Source organism: Entelurus aequoreus, linkage group LG15, assembly GCF_033978785.1.
Source record: "Entelurus aequoreus isolate RoL-2023_Sb linkage group LG15, RoL_Eaeq_v1.1, whole genome shotgun sequence".
In the NCBI taxonomy this organism is placed as follows: domain Eukaryota; kingdom Metazoa; phylum Chordata; class Actinopteri; order Syngnathiformes; family Syngnathidae; genus Entelurus; species Entelurus aequoreus.
In genome coordinates, this window is record NC_084745.1 from 10734484 (window position 1) to 10755138 (window position 20655).

Genomic DNA, 20655 nt, shown 5'->3' on the forward strand with positions numbered 1-20655 from the left:
AAACACACAAGCGTACACAAACACATCGACAGACGCACACAGGATCAAGGTCAATAAAGGTGGATTGTTCAATGCAGGATTATACTAAGCATTGTTGCTTCCGCACTGTTTACTACTGCGGTAACTATCCGCCATGTTTGATCGAGGAAATATGCTACCAGTTGATCATCGGGATCGAACTCAAATTAATCACCCAGCTCTGATATATATGTATATACATACGTATGTTTATATGTTTCTTTATATATGTATATGTATAGTTGTCAGGTTCACAATCTATTAAACAGACAAAGAAGCAAGGAATTAAACAGAGACAGAATTCAATTTAGCTCAATTGAGGAGAAACGCGTAGACCTGTACCCTTTTACAGTGTCCCACTACGCTTTGACGAAAGATTGTACGCCTCCTTTTTTATTTGGACTTTCCCTGATTACATGGCAACCGCTGTTTCTAAAGGAAGGGGGGTCGTTAACAGCCGTCGCCTTTGGTTACAAAACAGTTCAAAGAAAAGGTGCCTGGAGGGGGGAGGGAGTCAGGTCCTGCTTCCTCTCCGCTTTGTAGATCTCGGGTCAAGACAAAATCTTCCTGTGGATTACAATACATGAAAGAAACCCACACCTTCATGTCGCTTCCCATCCTACACAGTGGAGTTTTACAAGCCTTTTGAGTGGTAAGATCAAAAACAGCTTTTGTCTGCTCGCCGGGAACTCATTGAAACACAAAGTTTTGTGATAACTTGGATACAGGATGTCGTTGTGGCTTGTACAGCCCTTTGAGACACTTGTGATTTAGGACTATATAAATAAACATTGATTGATTGATTGATACAATTATTCTGACAATAGTACAGGTCAAAAGTTTGGACACACCTTTTCATTAAATGTTTTTTCTTTATTTTCATGACTATTTACATTGTAGATTGTCACTGAAGGCATCAAAACTAAGAATGAACACATGTGGAGTTATGTACTTAACAAAAAAAGGTGAAATAACTGAAAACATGTTTTGTATTCTAGTTTCTTGAAAATAGCCACTCTTTGCTCTGATTACTGCTTCGCATACTCTTGGCATTCTCTCGATGAGCTTCAAGGGGGAATGGTTTTCACTTCACAGGTGTGCCTTATCAGGGTTGATTAGTGGAATTTATTGCTTTATCAATGGGGTTGGGACCATCAGTTGTGTTGTCAACTTTTGGCCTGTACTGTATATACGTGTGTATATATGTGTATGTATATTTGTGTATATATATATATATATATATACATATATGTAAATAAATAATTAAACGCAAGCTCAGCTTATAGGTGTCCGTGTAGATGCCTGCGCCACACAGTATATACCCCTTCAATGTATGTTGTCTACAGTCAATTGTTGCCCTTCTTAGAGGATAATGGTATCACTGAGTTGTTCCAGTCCGGTTTTAAAGCCCTCCACAGCACATAGTCAGCGCTTTCAAAAGTTTTTAACGATATCCTCCTGTCAACTGATTCTGGTAAATATGTTGTCCTAGTGCTTTTAGATCTGTCTGCTGCTTTCGACACCGTCGACCACGCCACCTTAATCACTCGTCTTGAGAACTGTGTGGGCATTAAGGGCGCCGCCCTCAACTGGTTCCGGTCGTACCTAACTGACAGGAGTTTTTGTGTAAAAATAGACAGTTTTATGTCTTCCACAGCTCCTTTACCACATGGGGTTCCCCAGGGCTCAATCCTTGCCCCAATCTTATTTGCGCTTTACCTTCTCCCCCTTGGTTCTATTTTTAGGAAGTACGATATTGCATTTCATTTTCATGCCGATGATTGCCAGATTTATTTTCCCATGGCACAAAATAACACGGTTCAACGTCTTATTGACTGCCTGCACGACATCAAAGCCTGGCTTTCAGCTAACTTCCTGAGCCTAAATGAAGACAAAACAGAAGTTATGTTGTTCGGTCCAAGTCGCTCCCCCTCCCTCAACGTTGACCTCGGCACTCTGACCCCGTATCTCAGCGACTGTGTCACAAACCTGGGGGTAAAGTTCGACTCAGATTTTAAATTCGAAAAACAAATCAGCAGCGTCGTACAAAAAAGCTTTTATCAATTACGCCAAATAGCGAAAGTGAAACCGCTTCTATCAGGACATGATCTCGAGAAATTAATCCACGCCTTTATCTCGACTCGTTTAGACTACTGCAATGCCCTGTATGTAGGCATTAGCCAGGCCTCCCTCGCCCGCCTGCAGCTCGTGCAGAACTCTGCTGCTCTTCTGCTAACACAGACCCGCAGACATGAGCACATCACCCCTATATTAGCGTCCTTTCACTGGCTCCCTGTGCGTTACAGAATCAATTTTAAACTCCTTTTATTTGTTTTTAAATGTCTAAACAACCTCGCGCCAACATATCTCTCCGACCTCCTTCAGCCTTACTGCCCCACCCGATCCCTAAGATCAGCCGATCAGCTGCTACTGACGGTCCCGGACACAAGGCTGAAGCTTAGAGGTGACAGAGCTTTCGCCGCTGCTGCTCCCAAGCTCTGGAACAACCTACCTCTGAGTGTTAGACAAGCCTCCTCTCTTCCTGTTTTTAAATCTCTCTTAAAAACATACTTTTATTCCATGGCTTTTAACACTGAGTGATATCCATCCTGCAATGGCGCCCCATAATACACCTGCTGTGAACCTGTTTTTATGTTTTTATATTTTATTTATTTATTTTTTATCGTGTTCTGTTTGTGTTGTGTTGTGTTTGCTCGGTTCTCGTATTATTTTTAACCTGCCCATTGTACAGCACTTTGGCTACCCCTGTGGTGAATTTTAAATGTGCCTTATAAATAAAGTTGATTTGATGTTGATTTGTGGTTCAGGGACGCCAGTGGATGAATCGTCTGCCATCTTTTTTTTCTTAACCCCATTGTGGGCTATTTTTAAAAACTTTCTTTGCAATCGATTGACGACTCGTCGGTTTTTCTGGCGTGCGCAGCGGCAGACTGTGACGTGGTGCACATGTTTAACATTAAGAGATGACATGAACTTGAAGCCAAAGCAGACTTTGACTGATGAACATCAGCTGGGAGAGGAGGGAAGGGAGAACCTACCAGAGAGAACAATGAGTTGTTTGCCTTGCCGTCCCGCCACGTTTACTGCTTCATTCCGTGCTTTTATTTCCACAGGTGTCAAACTCAAGGCCCGGGGGCCGGATCTGGCCCGCCACATTTTATATGGCCTGCCAAAGCCAGGAAATAATATGCGTCATAAGGTACTTTATCTTTTCTTACTAAATGTATTCATTCTTTCTGTTTTGGCATAAAAAATACATGTACTGCACGCAATTGCATTTATTTTTATTTAATGTAACAAAATTATATTATCATTATTACATTTATTTTCTTAAAATACAAATACTTCGGTATCTCCTTGGTTTATGTATGACTCTGTAATAATATTGTTCATGTTAATAACATAACATTAGTTACATTTGTTTGAATTTAGGTTGGAAAGTAGTTATAATCTGTAATAATAATGAACTATTAGTTTTGTGTTTCCTAATAATTGCAACCTTTTTTTGTTAAAATAAATATAAATGTTAGATTGATGTATGATTTCAAAGCATCCATCCATCCATTTTCTACCGCTTGTCCCTTTTGGGGTGGCGGGGGTTGCTGGAGCCTATTTCAGCTGCATTCCGGCAGAAGGCAGGGTACACCCTGGACAAGTCGCCACCATACTTGCCAACCTTGAGACCTCCGAATTCGGGAGATGGAGGGTGCGGGGTGCGGGGTGTATATTGTAGCGTCCCGGAAGAGTTAGTGCTGCAAGGGATTCTGGGTATTTGTTCTGTTGTGTTAATGTGTTACGGTGAGGATGTTCTCCCAAAATGTGTTTGTCATTCTTGTTTGGTGTGGGTTCACAGTGTGGCGCATATTTGTAACAGTGTTAAAGTTGTTTATACACTCCACCCTCAGTGTGACCTGTATGGCTGTTGACCAAGTATGCGTTGCATTCACTTATGTGTGTGTAAAAGCTGCATATATTATGTGACTGGGCCGGCACGCTGTTCGTATGGAGGAAAAGCAGACGTGACGACAGGTTGTAGAGGACGTTAAAGGCAGTGCCTTTAAGGCACGCCCCCAATATAGTTGACCGGGTGGAAATCGGGAGAATGCTTGCCCCGGGAGATTTTCGGGAGGGGCACTGAAATTCGGGAGTCTCCCGGGAAAATCGGGAGGGTTGGCAAGTATGGTCGCCACCTCATCACAGGATTTCAAAGCATGCTATGGTAAAAAATGACAATAGTTTTAACAGTAAAAAATAACTGGCTGCTCAGTCGCCAGAATTTTACTGTAAAAACCAGTGGTGTCGTGTTTCCATTTAGAGTAGTACGCCTCAAAAAACATATATTTTTCAGTTAAAAAATGTCCACTCAGCTACCAGAATTTTACTGTAAAAACCAGTGGTATCGTGTTTCCATTTACAGTGATACACGGCAAAAACCATAGATTTTACAATAAAAAAATGTCCAATCAGCCGGCAGAATTTTACCGCCAAAAAAGAATGGTACCACTTTTCCATTTGCAGTAATATGCTGTAAAAAAAACACTATCAATTCTGGTATAAAATTCTGGCGACTGAGCTGCCAGTCTATAGATTTTTTTTTAACGGAGTACATTAAACTTTTTTTTTTTAAATTAATGGGCTATTTTTTAAAAATATCATGAGGTGAATCCTTATACATTAGTTACATTTATCACTACTGTTACAAACAGCCCTCTGAGGACAGCCATAACTGCGACGTGGCCCTCAGTGAAAACCAGTTTGAGATAGCGAAAAACATCAAAAAAACTTTTGAGAGGACAAAAACACACACGTCTCATGAAACAAATGTGATTTAGTGATGTTTACTTAAGCAGTTGTGTGTAAAATACTTTTAACTGGTGTATTTCCTCTCACTTTTGCCCACATTGACAAATACTGTTCCAGACGTTTGACTAAATAAAGTGAAACATTTATGTGAGGGCCGCCTGCAGTACCACGATCGTACCACCAGATGGCAGCTCCTCTGGTGTTTACATTCATTTGGAGGCGCCAGTGTTGTTGTGTTGTGGTCAAAGCACTGTTGGCACCCAGTTAGCGTGTTGCTAAGGGAGCTAGTTAATTTCTGTTTTTGGACTTTGGGGGTGTCAATAAATGTCTTTTTAACACCCCTCAAGACGGGAAATTAAAGAGGCCTCTCCCCTTATTTATGTCTGTAGGAATTAATGAACAAACAGGAGTTGTTAACCTGATTTTTATTGGCAGCTTTCCAATGTACAGCACAGATCTAAGGGGTGGGGGCCTTTAATGTGGCTGAAGGGGATGTGCTGCCGTGGTAACGGAGGAGGAGGGGCTAAGCGAGAGAGGTACAGTAGCATGTTATCATAGGTGGGTGGGGGGGGACGATGTTCCTCCCACCAAGACCACCGCCACACACACATATCCACACTTGTTTAGTGAGTGTTAACCCTCCAGCCGCCATGTGGGGGCGTCACAGAGCAGCAGCAAAGACTGCAGGAAGGCTGTACTGACATGCCTGAGCGTGCACGCACACACACACGCACACACACAGTAGGAGCAGGCGGGGAGGGAAAGAAATTCCGTCCGCAGTGGTCCAAGGAGGCCTGACAGTCCACAATGAGGGTTTAAGTCACAGTCGACCTCCCGGTGCATCTTCAGAACTGCGACCCGATGCAGACCTGTCCTGACAAAAAGACCGACAGAAGCAGCTCATGGTCTAAAGTGTTTGGAAACTTTGAAGAATGCCAAGCGGTTCCGCAGGACCTGCACGCCGATCCAGAGCGGTGCCTCGGACTAGAAGCTCTACAGACAGAGCAGCTCACCTTTTGGATCTCGAAGAAGACACTTTTTCTTCTCCTGCTTTGACTTGATGAACCCGAGAAGACAAACTCTTGGACTGAACAGAACTTTGTGAGGGAAATGGTTGGCATGATGGTGGAAGAATGAGGTGGACCTACAAGTGAGTGATAGTCACACTCAGAACCCTTCATGGGTCACCTCTGATCCATGAAGCAAAACCGCATCAGAGCAGTCTCAAGTTGCGGGGCCACACACGTCAGAGCCGAACAGTACACCTCCTGGTTCTCATTTGTCTCTCCCTCGGGCGTCCCACTTCATCAAGTGGGCCCGAGATCTCTGTGACGGGCTCCAGCACCAGAACCTCAGTCAGCTTTTTGGACTGAAACCTGACCACAAAGTAGTAAGCTGAAGGAAAATGTGTCGGGTTCTTGGACGGTTAAGACAAATATGTGCAGCAGAACTAAAAACCTCAGAAGTCTTGAAACATCTCTGAGGTATTTGTCTTGGACATCAGAGAGATCAGTTCTGTTGGATCTGAAGACGTAAAAGCTGCTAGTGGATGACAACTGTCTTGTCTCGTGTGACAAGTTCTGTAGAATTTGGGTTTTGTCCAGAAAACAAGTCCGCCTTGTTTTCACAAAGGACATTCCAATTGTCAGTATTCGATTTCCTTTTCCCAGAGAGCACGGCCAGCTGGCGATAGTTTTGGTTCTCCTTCTGGAGGACGTCCAATGAGTCCAGATGTCCGCGCATCAATCGCCTTTTGTTGTTGGACCTGTTACGGCGCCAGCTGCTTCCAGTTGGAGATCTTGTACTGTGGAGTGCAAACCATCATGGGGGACATGTTGACCAGGATTTACTCAAGTTCTTAGACGCTTCTTGACTTTGGACCAACGTCTGAAGACAGTGGGCCTGGTCACAGCCGTCATGGCCGCCGGGGTTTACTTCCTACGCTGGTTGGGCCTCAGGTTGTGGTCTCGCCGAGGTACGCTGGTCTTCCTTTTGTTCTGGTTCGGGTCTTGGCTGCTCCTCAATGGCGTAGTTCTGGTCCACAGGAGAGTCTTGTCCGACTTCTGCACGGACGACAGGAGCAAGAAGATCCTGCAGCGGCTGGTGAGTACATGTTGATGATGTGACCAACCTGTCCATCCGAGTTAGTCCGCACTAATGCATTATGGGTAAATGTTGGCTTTCCTTGCCTTGATCTTTTCAAACGTCGCCTTAATTCAAAGTAGAAGCAGATGAGATCCTGAATAAACACGGGGATTAGCACCCAGATCCAAAGTCAACAAGACCGCCACTCAAGCGTGTCTCGACTTTAAACCGCTTCCCTTTCGTCTTGCTCATCTTCACGGATGTTCAAAACTGTCCATCACCAGAGTCACCAGACCTGAGGTTCTTCTAACGAGGTTAAAAATGGCATCTCATGTTCTTTAGCTATGGTCTATTCAGGTTCTATATAAGGTCTATTTAGGGTCTAATCGGGGCTGAGTTGGGAACTTCGTCCCTGCACGACATTCCAGACTATTTATGGACCAGACTGCCTTTAATGACCTCCATCTTGATGCATGTGCTGGTCTCTGTCCCTCGTGAGCGCCATGGTGCTGATCTACAACAGGCCGCAGACACCATCAGGACCACCAGGGAGTTCTTTGGAAACATTTGTCTTCCACATATAACCGGGGTGTCAAACTGGTTTTCACTGAGGGCCACATTGCAGTTACGGCTGCCCTCAGAGGGCCGTGTGTAACAGTGAGTAATAAATGAATATTCATTTATAAGGATTCCCCCTAATGATTTTATTACACAATTGCCGATGCGTTTGTTCATTATATTTTTGTACTTCCATCCATCCATTTTCTACCGCTAGTCCCTTTTGGGGTTGCTGGAGCCTATCTCAGCTGCATTCGGGCGGTAGGCGGGGTACACCCTGGACAAGTCACCACCTCATCACAGGGCCAACGCATATAGACAGACAACATTCACACTCGCTTACTCCGTAAAATAAAAATCTATAGACTGGCAGCTAAGTCGCCAGAATTGTATCATAGAATTGACGATTATTCGCATATGGAAAATTGGTACCACTGTGTTTTACGGTAAAATTCTGGTGACTGATCGGACATTTTTTAAACCTTAAAACCTATGGCTGTTGTTGTTTGTACGGTGTATTACCGTACGGTGTATTACTGTACGGTGTAATACTGAAAAACGGTCCAAATTTTGTGACACGGGGGGTCGCATTGGACTAAAAAAATGGGCTGGTGGCCGAATGCAGACTGCACATAAAGTAACTATATATATATATATATATACAGTATATACAGTATATACAGTCGTGGTCAAAAGTTTACATACACATGTGAAGGACATAATGTCATGGCTGTCTTGAGTTTCCAATAATTTCTACAACTGTTATTTTTTTGTGATAGAGTGATTGGAGCACATACTTGTTGGTCACAAAATTTTTTCATGAACTTTGATTCTTTTATGAATTTATTATGGGTCTACTGAAATTGTGAGCAAATCTGCTGGGTCAAAAGTAGACAAAGAGCCACACACATGATCAATTTTGGTGATGTAGAAAAGTTACATTCAAATCAAATTAGCTTCATGGCATGGCCTCTTAACTTCATGTGAGTGATTATGATTGACGACACCTGTTGACTTGTCTGAGCCCATGTGATGCAGTCATTAGACTCGGTTACAAACGCGACAATGGGAAAGTTGAAGGAACTCGGCACAGATCTGACAAAACGAATCATTGACTTAAACAAGTCAGGAAAGTCACTTGGAGCTATTTCAAAGCAGCTTAGGGTCCCAAGAGCAACTGTGCAGACAATTGTTGGTAAGTATAAAGTGCACGGTACAGTTTTGTCACTGCCACGATCAGGAAGAAAACGCAAGCTATCACCTGCTGCTGAGAGAAAATTGGTCAGGATGATCAAAAGTCGACCGAGAACCAAAAAAAGCAGGTCTGCACTGAATTGGAAGCTGCTGGAACACAGGTGTCAGTGTCCACAGTCAAGCGTGTTTTGCATCGCCATGGACTGAGAGGCTACCATGCAAGAAGGAAGCCCTTGCTCCAGAAGCAAAACCTAAAGTTTGCTGCTGATCACATGGACAAAGATAAGACCTTCTGGAGGAAAGTTCTGTGGTCAGATGAAACTAAAATTGAAATGTTTGGCCACAATACCCAGCAATGTTTGGAGGAGAAAAGGTGAGGCCTTTAATCCCAGGAACACCATCCCTACCGTCAAGCATGGTGGTGGTAGTATTATGCTCTGGACCTGTTTTGCTGCCAATGGAACTGGTGCTTTACAGAGAGTAAATGGAACAATGAAAAAGGAGGATTACCTCCAAATTCTTCAGGACAACCTAAAATCATCAGCCCGAAAGGTTGGGTCTTGGGCGCAGTTGGGTGTTCCAACAGGACAATGACCCCAAATACACGTCAAAAGTGGTATAGGAATGGCTAAATCAGGCTAGAATTAAGGTTTTAGAATGGCCTTCCCAAAGTCCTGACTTAAACCCCATTGAGAACCTGCTGACAATGCTGAAGAAACAAGTCCATGTCAGAAAACCAACACATTTAGCTGAACTGCACCAATTTTGTCAAAAGGAGTGGTCAAAAATTCAACCAGAAGCTTGTGGGTGGCTACCAAAAGTGCCTTATTGCAGTGAAACTTGCCAAGGGACATGTAAGCAAATATTAACATTGCTGTATGTATACTATAAAAAACCTGAGACGTCTCGCAGGCCAAACGGACTTGGCACTAGGCCTGCGGGCCATAGTTTGGACACCCCTGCTGTAAAAGTACAAAATTGTACAATTGGCTTTTTTAAGGGTAAAATTCTGGCAACTGAGCAGCCAGTTGTTTTTTCCCCGTGAAATCTATTATTATATTTTTGCAATGTACAATTAAATTGATAGCTTGCTTTGAAATCATACGTCAATCAGATATTTATTTGACCCAAAAAGTTTGGAATGTATTGCAATATATTTGTTACTTTATTAGAAAACATGAAAATAAAAACTTCTTTCTAACCTAAATTTATACAAATGTAACTAACAATACATGAAGATGAACAATATTGTTATTACGGATTCATACATAAGTCAAGCAGATATATTTTTATACATTATTTAGTCTTCTTTTAAGAAAAAAAATATTAGGTATGATAATGTATTTTTTGTAACATAAATTAAAATACATGCAATAAAAAAATATTTTTTTGTCAAAACAGAAAAAAATTACAATTCAGTAAGGAAAGTACTTTATTGGTGCTTATTATTTCCAGGTTTCTGCTGGCCGTATAAATATTACGTTTTTACCTACTTGTGTTAAAACGCCACATTTTGTAATAACATTCTTGAACACATTATGGTAATTAACTTTGATGCCTTTTGGAATAACAATTTGCAGAGGTTATTACAAAATCCGTTCACAAATGTTATCATAAAAATGCAGTATGTTATTCAAAAATGTGGCGTTATTACATAATGCACCAATAAATGCATTTGTTACAGGCCCCATTCTGAAAAGTAGAGCAATAGGATGTTGATAGTTTGTTTTGTTTGTTTACATGTTAGTGTTAGTACTGTTACGTTCTTTGGTTGGTCTGGACCCACGGTTGCAGAGACAGTAGGAGATGTGTAGGTATAAAGTTATTTTATTAGGTAAATCACAGGTAGGATGAACGAAATAGCACAGCAGGGAAAGTGCACACAAAAAAACAAACATAGGAGGTGAGAGAAAGGCTACGTGGCATGGAGATGTTAGAGATAGGACCAAACTGGACTTAATACAACCTAAACAACAATAGAAAACAGGTACACTTTTAGTTTCTTCATGAAGCTGAAAATATGGTGACAAACTAATAAACTATAAACGCTGTACGTTAATATAGTGTTAATATAGCAAGTGTAAAGCACTGAGCTGGTAGAATAACAGCACTAAACTATGGCTTCTAATTATGTGCACCCCAGTTATTATTAACACAGCATAAAATAGATTATTAAAGTTGAAGAGACAGGCATGAATGACAGTTATTGACAAGAACACTTAAGTTTATTACCCACATGAGTAGGGATGGGTACCGAATCCGGTACTTTTTTGGCACCGACCAAATCCTGCAAACACTCCAACATAAGTAAAGTAATGTGCCAGTGAATTGTAATCTACATTGGCTTGCCTATTGACGTTCTACTGATTAGCATTAGCAGTTTTACATGGCGATTTCAACCCCTCCAAATTTGTTAACTAAAGCGACAACTACGATGCACGTTGCTATCAAACAGCCGGTGTGTAATAAGTAGAAAACTTACAGTATTGACACTTTTTAGAGCACAGCAAAGACTGAACTGACGAGCCAACACAGCCGAAACTGTACACTACTGCCATCTAATGTCTTCAACTTGTAACTGTACTTCAGATTTAGAGATAATAAAACAAGATTTAACAACTGGACGGCAGTTTTCGTAATCAGCTCATTTCTTAATGTTGCAGTAAAATTTCATTTTTTTACTCAAAAACTTTTAATATTTAGTAACCCACATAAATGTATCAAAAAAATAGACACATGAGTAACATTTGCCTCTGGGGGATCGATAAATGTAATCTTACTCTTATATTAATAACACAATTATTAATTAATTATTTTATGTATATATTAAAAACAATGTATTACCTTGTTCTGTTATTGACAGTAATAAATAACTCAGTGGCCTAGTGGTTAGAGTGTCCGCCCTGAGATCGGTAGGTCGTGAGTTCAAACCCCGGCCGAGTCATACCAAAGACTATAAAAATGGGAGCCATTACCTCCCTGCTCGGCACTCAGCATTAAGGGTTGGAATTGGGGGTTAAATCACCAAAAATGATTCCCGGGCGCGGCCACCGCTGCTGCTCACCGCTCCCTTCACCTCCCAGGGGGTGAACAAGGGGATGGGTCAAATGCAGAGGATAAATTTCACCACACCTAGTGTGTGTGTGACAATCATTGGTACTTTATCCTAACTTAAGACATCAAAATCTCTAAGGAATGTCTTGTACACATTTTTTGCTGTGAAATTAACGCTAAGATAGTTGTGAAACCGTGATTATTACTCAAACTATAATCGTACTGTCAAAATCTATCATCGGTGCATCCCTAATCCCGACAAGTACATTATTAAAATGTCTTGTTTCATGAATAGGGGACCATTAAGTTTAAAAACTGTCAATAGAACATAATAAAAAGATCGGATTTAGAGTGAAAATAGGGTGTGTTGGCGTTTTAGATGAGGGTGGGGTCAACTGGCCCTCTGACACTGACGTGTGTGTGTGTGTGTGTGTGTGTGTGTGTGTGTGTGTGTGTGTGTGTGTGTGTGTGTGTGTGTGTGTGTGTGTGTGTGTGTGTGTGTGTGTGTGTGTGTGTGTGTGTGTGTGTGTGTGTGTGTGAATGCAATCCATTCAGCCCACGTCATCATTGTTCTCGTGTTGATCTTCATTGCTGTACTTGACCTTTGAACTCCATTCACAAGTCACAAGGAGACCGCTGTCATGCTAGGCTAACGTGTAATCCGTCAGAGCAAGTGTCCACACCTTTTTCCACCCTGAAAGATCAAAGGATTCGGAGGCCATTTTGTTAGTTTATTAACATTTGTTTTTGAATGTATTATACATAGGCTAGAAAGTTGTGCAGCGGAACTCGTCCGTCTCGAAGCCGCTCAGGCTGCGGTTAAATAATCAAAAAACGGACATCAAATCAAATGATGCGGGGCCATTTTTTTGGTAGTTTTCACCTTCAAAACCAGTACAATGTACATAAAGAACTAGAAAAAGGAATTTTGGTCGACATTTCGTGTGAATTCTGAAGAGCCGAAGACAAACTGAAATGCTGACAGTTAGCACACTGGCCCGATAGTGTCAAAAAACTAAGTATATGAGTTAAATAAGCTAGCATGCTAACAGTACTATGCTAAAATCCTAACAATAGCATGTTTACAGTTAGCATTGTTGAAATACCAAAATATGACACACTAAGGTGTATAAAAAAGCTAGCATGCTAATGTTAGCATGCTGAAATGCTATCTCTAACATGCATCAAGTACCAAAATGTTAACTTGTCTACCTACGAAGTGTCAGGATCTGCAGGTCTTGAACACCAAGATGCAGAGATGTCAGGCGTAGCGCAGGAAAACATGAGTTTAATGTCAAAGAGGAAATAGCGCAACTGGTATGTTGCACATGCAGGGGAAACAGGAAACATGAAACAATCATCGAGCCCTGACTGGAGGGCGAGGCAGGCATAAATAATAATAATAATAATATATTTTATTTGCAAAAAGCACTTTACATTGAGTAAACAACCTCAAAGTGCTACAGTGTATTAAATAAAAATAAAAAGATAATAAAAATAAATAGCAGCCTGATTGGCAACGGCAACCAGGTGCGTCAGGCTGCCAATCAGGGACAGGTGAGGGAAACGAGCGCTCAGGAAGACATGCAGGAAATGGCACCAAAATAAGAGCGCTGACAGGAAACAAACACAAACCAAGGAAACGCAGCCAAATGTAAATGTGACGGATCGTCACACAAAGTTTGCACACAAAAAAAGACAGCATGCTAACAGGTTCAATGTGTCAAGTAACACAATATTTGATGCTGCGGTGTATACCTACAAAATTTGCAAAAAAGCTAGCATGCTAATATTAGATACATAGATTTTTTTCAAAGAACAAGAAAATGCAATTTTGGTACAAATTTTGCGTGCATGCTGAAGAGCCGAATCAGAATCAGAAATACTTTAACAATCCCCGAGGGGTAATTAAGATTTTCAGCACAATCCCATTCAAAGATCAGACAAACATTACAGGGAGACAGAACAGGATCGCTGACGGGCCTGCCAACTTCCGGCGCCCCTTACAAAAAAGGTGAGAAACAGGTACATGCTGGGTATGGGGGGTGAGAAAAAAAGAAATTCAGTCTAAGCCTGGGTCCCTGGAGAGGGGGTCCAGACTGAGGCCAAGGGAGAGAAAAAACTCATAGCCATAGCACACATAAGAGGGAAACATCAACGAACACAAAGGACATTAGTGACATTAAAAGAGCAGAGCTGATGGAACCAGCCACTTCTACATACAGCTACAAAAGTAAAACAACAACACAAACATATACACTGTGGTGGCCTCTGCGGTGTTCCACGCCATCGTCTGCTGGGGTGGGGGGAGCATGGCCAGAGACAGGAGCAGACCCAACAAAGCAACCATGAGAGCCGACTCCACCCTTGGCCGCCCACCATTTCTCGGCCAGTGTCCAGTCCGCATGGATGAGCGAGGATACGTCCAAGGAGACCAAGGTGTCCGATATCTGCTCATTCAGCGAAGACACTGTGAAGCCTGTCCGTCCCGGCGCTCAGCGCCAGCTCCGCAGCCCTGTCTCTTCATCCACATCTCCTCCAGTCTCTCCAAACGGACTCTGGTGTGGCAGAAACCCAGCAGCTGGTCTCCATGGCCAAAAGGCTCCCAGTAGGCAGATCCAGAAGGTCACAAAAAAGCACCGCAGAAGTCACGAAAGGGCCACCCCTTGTCAGACAGTCCCAAAGGGTCCCCAACCAAAAAGCCAAACAAAACCACATAAAAACAAGAGGGAAACACCAGGAACACAAAAGGATGACACAAGAGCACAGAGCTCCTGCAACCAGCAGCCACTACAGCGGTGCTATCTTGGAAAAAAGCCAAAGGAAGGAAGCCAAATTGAAATGTAAACAGTTAGCACGCTGGCCAAGTGTCAACGAACAAAAAATATGAGCAAAACGTTAGCATGCTAGCAATATTATGCTAACAAGAACATGCTTACACTTTGCATTAGTGAGATACCAAAATATATGACACTGAGGTGTATAGCTGCTAAATTAGCTTTAAAAAAATCTAGCATGCTAAAATGGTAACTGTAACGTGCATCAAGTATTAAAATATATTACCCTGAGGTGTGAAGCTGAAAATATTGTTTGAAATGCTAGCTTGCTAACGTTAGTATGACTGAGGTGCATACTTACACCTTTGCTAAAAAATGATATAGACATAATATATCAGTATATATAATATACTGTACATACATTATGTACCGTATATTTTTCGGACTATAAGTCGCAGTTTTTTTCATAGTTTAGCCGGGGATGCGACTTATACTCAGGAGCGATTTATGTGTGAAATTATTAACACATTACCGTAAAATATCAAATAATATTATTTAGCTCATTCACGTAAGAGACTAGACATACAGTTATGTTCATAATAATAGCAGTGTGTTTAAAAAGGTGTGTAAACCTCAAAATTCTTCAAATAAAAGGTATTTTAATGAACACTTTGGGGAGACTGCACATTCTATTTCAAAGCCAGAAAATTGGAAAAAAGTAATTCAATTTGACAATATTTTACAGAAAGTCAAGAAATATAAAACAAAAAAATAGCAGTGTTGACATCTTTCTTTATCAAACTCAAATGTACTGTATAAACTAAAAAAGGCTTGCAGATTCAACTTTCCTTAGAATTATTAACTATAATTTAGTTGCATAACCACGGTTTCTGATAACTGCTTCACATCTGTGGCACATGGAGTCGACGGGTATTGCAGCCCAGGACAATTGTACTACGTTCCACAATTCCTCTGCATTTTTCGGTTTTGCCTCATGAACAGAATTCTTTATGTCAGCCCACAAGTTTTCAATGGGATTAAGGTTCGGGGATTGTGCTGGCCACTCCATTACTTGAACTCTGTTTGTCTGGAACCATGATTTTACTTGCTTGCTGGTGTGTTTGGGGTCATTGTCTTGTTGAAACACCCATTTCAAGGGCATTTCCTCTTCAGAATACGGCAACATGACTTCTTCCAGTATTCTGATGTACTCAAACTGATCCATGATCCCTGGTATGCGATGAATAGGACCAACACTGTAGTACGAGAAACATCCCCATATCATGATGCTTGCACCACCATGCTTCACCGTCTTCACTGTGTACTGGGGCTTGAATTCAGTGTTTGCAGGAAGTCTGACAAACTGTCTGTGGCCCTTAGACCCAAAATGAACAATCTTACTCTCATCAGTCCCCAAATTTTACACCATTTCTTTTTAGGCCAGTCAATGTGTTTTTTGATCAATTGTAACCGCTTCAGCACACGTCTTTTTTGTAAACAATGGGACTTTGCGGGGGTTTCTTGCTGCTAGCTTGGCTTCACATAGACGTGGTCTGATTGTTACAGTACTCACAGGCCATCTTAGATCTTCTTTCATCCTCCTGGAGCTGATCATTGGCCGAGCCTTTGCCATTTTGGTTATTCTCTGATCCATTTCAATAGTGTTTTTCTTTTTCTTCCTCGTGTTTTTGGTTTTGGCTGCCATTTTAAAGTGTTTGATATCATTTTAGCTGAACAGCCTATCATTTTCTCCACTTCCTTATAGGTTTTCCCCTCTTTTATTAAATTCTTAATCAAAGAACGCTCTTCTTCTGAACAGTGTCTTCAACGACCCATTTTACTCTGTTTTTCCAAGGACAATTGCACAGCCAGCATATGCAGCGTCAGTTGCCTTGATCCTAAAATAAGGGCCACTTGTTTAACTTTTTTTTTTTTACACATAATCAATGATGTCACTTATGGAACGCAGCACTGCTATTTTTTTGAACATGCCCCTTTCTGTAAATGATTCAGTTTCACAGAATCAGTAGCATGCACATCATTCCTGTTGGGTCTGTTGGTTTTCTATACCTTTACTAAACCTTCTAGAAACTTACTTGCCGTGTAGAAGTTGAAATTCTAACAAAAACAGTGATTTATCTTGCTAGTGATGTGGGACTGCTATTATTTTGAACACAACTGTATAAGATTTCATGGGATTTAGCGATTAGGAGTGACAGATTGTTTGGTAAACTGTCAAGACGTGGACTATGGGGTTTGTTTTCCCGGAATGCAAAGGAAAGTTGGCGCGGGCAAGGCGTGAGGGTAAGAACATCTTTTAATTATTACTATAAAAAAGGAACAAAAGGCGCGCACAAGGCGGAAGTACAAAAACTTGGCTAATGAAACACAAACTTGCACAAAGGCAGAAACTATGAACATGAAGCAAAACGTCACTAACTGTGGCATTAATAACAAAAACTTACTTGGCATGGAACTATGGAAACATGGGGGGCAGAAGTCATCAGAGGTAAACAGGGGTCACAGAGTTATGCTAGGTTCACACCAACGGCGCTTTAAAGCGGCATGCAAAGCGGCGTTAAAGCGTAACAAAGCGTGATTAAAGCGTGAGGGTCGTAATGGATCGTGGGAAAGCTTATAGTGAAGCGGGACATGCGGCAAGATCGGCAAATTTTTTTAAACGGTTTAAAAAAATTCGGTGCTCTGTCAAGAATGGAATAAAGCGCCGAGAGCGTATCAAAGCGTGACAAAGCTTGACTCAAAGCGTAGGAAAGCTTAACAGATCTTGGTTCAAAGCGCGGAACCCAGTCGCCACCGCATGCCACCAGACGACCCTCACGCTTTAACGCCGCTTTGCATGCCGCTTTAAAGCGCCGTCAAAGCGCCGTTGGTGTGAACCTAGCATTACAAACGTTCGTAGCACCTCTTCCAAATGACGGCGCTTTGCCCGCCGCTTTAAAGCGCGGCAAGCGCCGTTGGTGTGAACCAGGCATTAATGTCGCCAGGCCGACCAACAGAAAATGAAAAGCTTAATTAACACAGACATGATTAGCAACAGGTGCGTGAGTGCAAATGAATCAGGTGTGTGACATGAGGACAGGTGAAAACTAATGGGTTGTCATGGAAACAAAACAGGGAGTGAAAAAACAGGAACTTACAAAATCCAAAAAAGCACATGGCCAAACAAAACATGATCACACAGACATGACATAAACGTATAGCATGTTCTATAAGTTATAGTTATTTGAATGACTCTTACCATAATATGTTACGTTAACATACCAGGCACCTTCTCAGTTGGTTATTTATGCCTCACATAACGTACACTTATTCAGCCTGTTGTTCACTATTCTTTATTTATTTTAAATTGCCTTTCAAATGTCTATTCTTGGTGTTGGGTTTTATCAAATACATTTCCCCAAAAAATGCTACTTATACTCCAGTGCGACTTATATATGTTTTTTTCCTTCTTTTTTATGCATTTTCGGCCGGTGCGACTTATACTCCGGAGCGATTTATACTCCGAAAAAATACGGTACACACTAATAGACACCCCGATACAGAGGGACAAAGTTTACCTGCCAATGTTCAGAGAATCAGTAATCTTACTCATCAGATTCATTCCTGCATTTATTCACCTGTGCCTTTCACACAGACCCCAGCAGTAAGTAATAAGTCATCACTTCCGACACAACAGTGTCCTCGCTCACCTTGTCCGCTTTTGATCCAAAGTGGTAAAAATGGCAGGTAGACGCTGTCCCTGGCATGCGGGGCTTTTCACCCAGACCGGCCATGATGTTGTGACGCCCTATGCCCCACCCAGTGTTCCGACTTCAGCCAAGGCTCGGCGGCGGGCGACATGTGCACGGACCTGTGCGTCCGCGGCCTGGTGGAGTACAAGCGCTGTCTCTACTACGAGAGCGGCAAGAAGGTGATGGAGGTCCACTGGAGAGGACAGCCCGTCATCCTCAAGTCCAAACTGGATAACTTCTCCTCCTATGAGCCTATGGGGGTACTGGACTACCAGGTACTGAAAAGTGGTCTGCTTGGGTTCTGAGTGGAACTTGCGAACTGAACTAGTACCGTCTCCTCGCAGCAAGACCCGGCAGAGGACCTGTCGCCTCTTGACGTGGTTCTCTATGCGACTCTGGAGGTAAGTGGACAAGAACATGAAGACTTCCAAACAAGTACAAAGTTTCATGTTCGGTTTACTGATTCTGAACTTGGGTTGTCACGATACCAGAATTCCAGTAGTCGATACCGATACCAGTGAGTTCCCGCAAATCTCGATACTTATTCCAACTTGACAGGGATCATTTAAAAAAATAATAAAGTAAGAAACCACTGACAGATGTCAACATAAAACCACAGACAGTTGCATTCCCGAATGGCCTTAGCAAGATATTGCAACCTACAAGGGCACAAAAGGCTCATCAACCACCCACATCTAAATTGTGATTCAATCAATGTGAATTTGGAGATCAGTGTCTCGGACAGGCACCCCACAGTTCTTGAATCTTCACAGAACAACCTTCCAATGTCAGTCTAATCATCTTCAATTTGAGCAAATACAGAACATCTTTTATTCTAGCGGGTGCGGCTAGGAGGCTCTGTTGCCTTCCAATTCAACACAATGAGTCTTCTCGCCAATAATGTGGTGAATGCTACAAAATTGTTTTTGGATTTGCTGAGGGTAGAAGGCTGAGGTGCTACCCCAAATAGTCCACTTAGAGTATTATGCTTAAAGGCCTACTGAAACCCACTACTACCGACCACGCAGTCTGATAGTTTATATATCAATGAGGAAATCTTAACATTGCAACACATGCCAATACGGCCGAGTTAACTTATAAAGTGCAATTTTAAATTTCCCGCTAAACTTCCGGTTGAAAACGCCTTTGGATGATGACGTATGCGCGTGACGTAGCCAGTGAAACAGAAGTATCGGTACCCCATTGAAGCCAATACAAAATAGCTCTGTTTTCATCTCATAATTCCACAGTATTCTGGACATCTGTGTTGGTGAATCTTTTGCAATTTGTTTAATGAACAATGAAGACTGCAAAGACGAAAGTTGTAGGTGGGATCGGTGTATTAGCGGCTGGCTGTAGCAACACAACCAGGAGGACTTACTTGGATAGCAGACGCGCTAGCCGACGCTAGCCACCGACCGCACGGATGATCGTGGTGAAGTCCTTCGTCCTTCCGTCGATCGCTGGAACGCAGGTGAGCCCGGGTGTTGATGGAGCGCTAATGTTTTATCATAGCTCTGTGAGGTCCCGTTATACTAAGTTAGCTTCAATGGCGTCGTTAGCAACAGCATTTTTAAGCTTCGCCAAGCTGGAAAGCATTAACCGTGTAGTTACATGTTCATGGTTTAATAGTATTGTTGATCTTCTGTCTATCCTTCCAGTCAGGGATTTATTTATTTTGTTTCTATATGCAGTTAAGCACGATGCTATCACGTTAGCTCCGTAGCTAAAGTGTTTCGTCGATGTATTGTCGTGGAGATAAAAGTCACTGTGAATGTCCATTTCGCGTTCTCGACTCTCATTTTCAAGAGGATATAGTATCCGAGGTGGTTTAAAATACAAATCTGTGATCCACAATAGAAAAAGGAGAGAGTGTGGAATCCAATGAGCCAGCTTGTACCTAAGTTACGGTCAGAGCGAAAAAAGATATGTCTTGCATTCTAGTCCTTCACTCTCACGTTCCTCATCCACGAATCTTTCATCCTCACTCAAATTAATGGGGTAATCGTCGCTTTCTCGGTCCGAATCGCTCTAGCTGCATTGAAAACAATAGGAAAATATGAGGAGGTGATCAACTGACTACGTCACGCTACTTCCGGTAGGGGCAAGGCTTTTTTTTAATCAGAGACCAAAAGTTGCGAACTTTATCGTCGCCGTTCTATACTAAATCCTTTCAGCAAAAATATGGCAATATCGCGAAATGATCAAGTATGACACATAGAATGGATCTGCTATCCCCGTTTGAATACAAAAAATTAATTTCAGTAGGCCTTTAATCCTTTCACCAGCGGCCACAGACAAAGTGTTAAAAACTTTCGTCCAAAAGCTGCACAGGGATGGGCGGAGCCAAAACATACGTATTAAATTAGCTGGAGCTTGTTGACACCGATCAC

The 20655-nt window shown here is 42.1% G+C and overlaps 1 protein-coding gene across 5 annotated transcripts in view; it reads left to right on the plus strand.

Moving 5' to 3' along the window:
- Window positions 1–20655, plus strand: part of dipk1c (divergent protein kinase domain 1C) — a 32736-nt gene that overhangs the window by 6311 nt on the left and 5770 nt on the right. For 2 of the 5 annotated variants that reach the window (XM_062020817.1, XM_062020818.1), the window contains 3 exons: window positions 3153–3238; window positions 18334–18537; window positions 18607–18663. In XM_062020817.1, coding sequence (XP_061876801.1) covers window positions 3227–3238; window positions 18334–18537; window positions 18607–18663 — 273 coding nt within the window. In that variant the 5' untranslated portion in view covers window positions 3153–3226. Of the gene's footprint in view, window positions 1–3152; window positions 3239–5600; window positions 6946–18333; window positions 18538–18606; window positions 18664–20655 lie in introns of those variants that run through there. The other 3 variants (XM_062020819.1, XM_062020820.1, XM_062020815.1) reach the window with 2 other exon arrangements.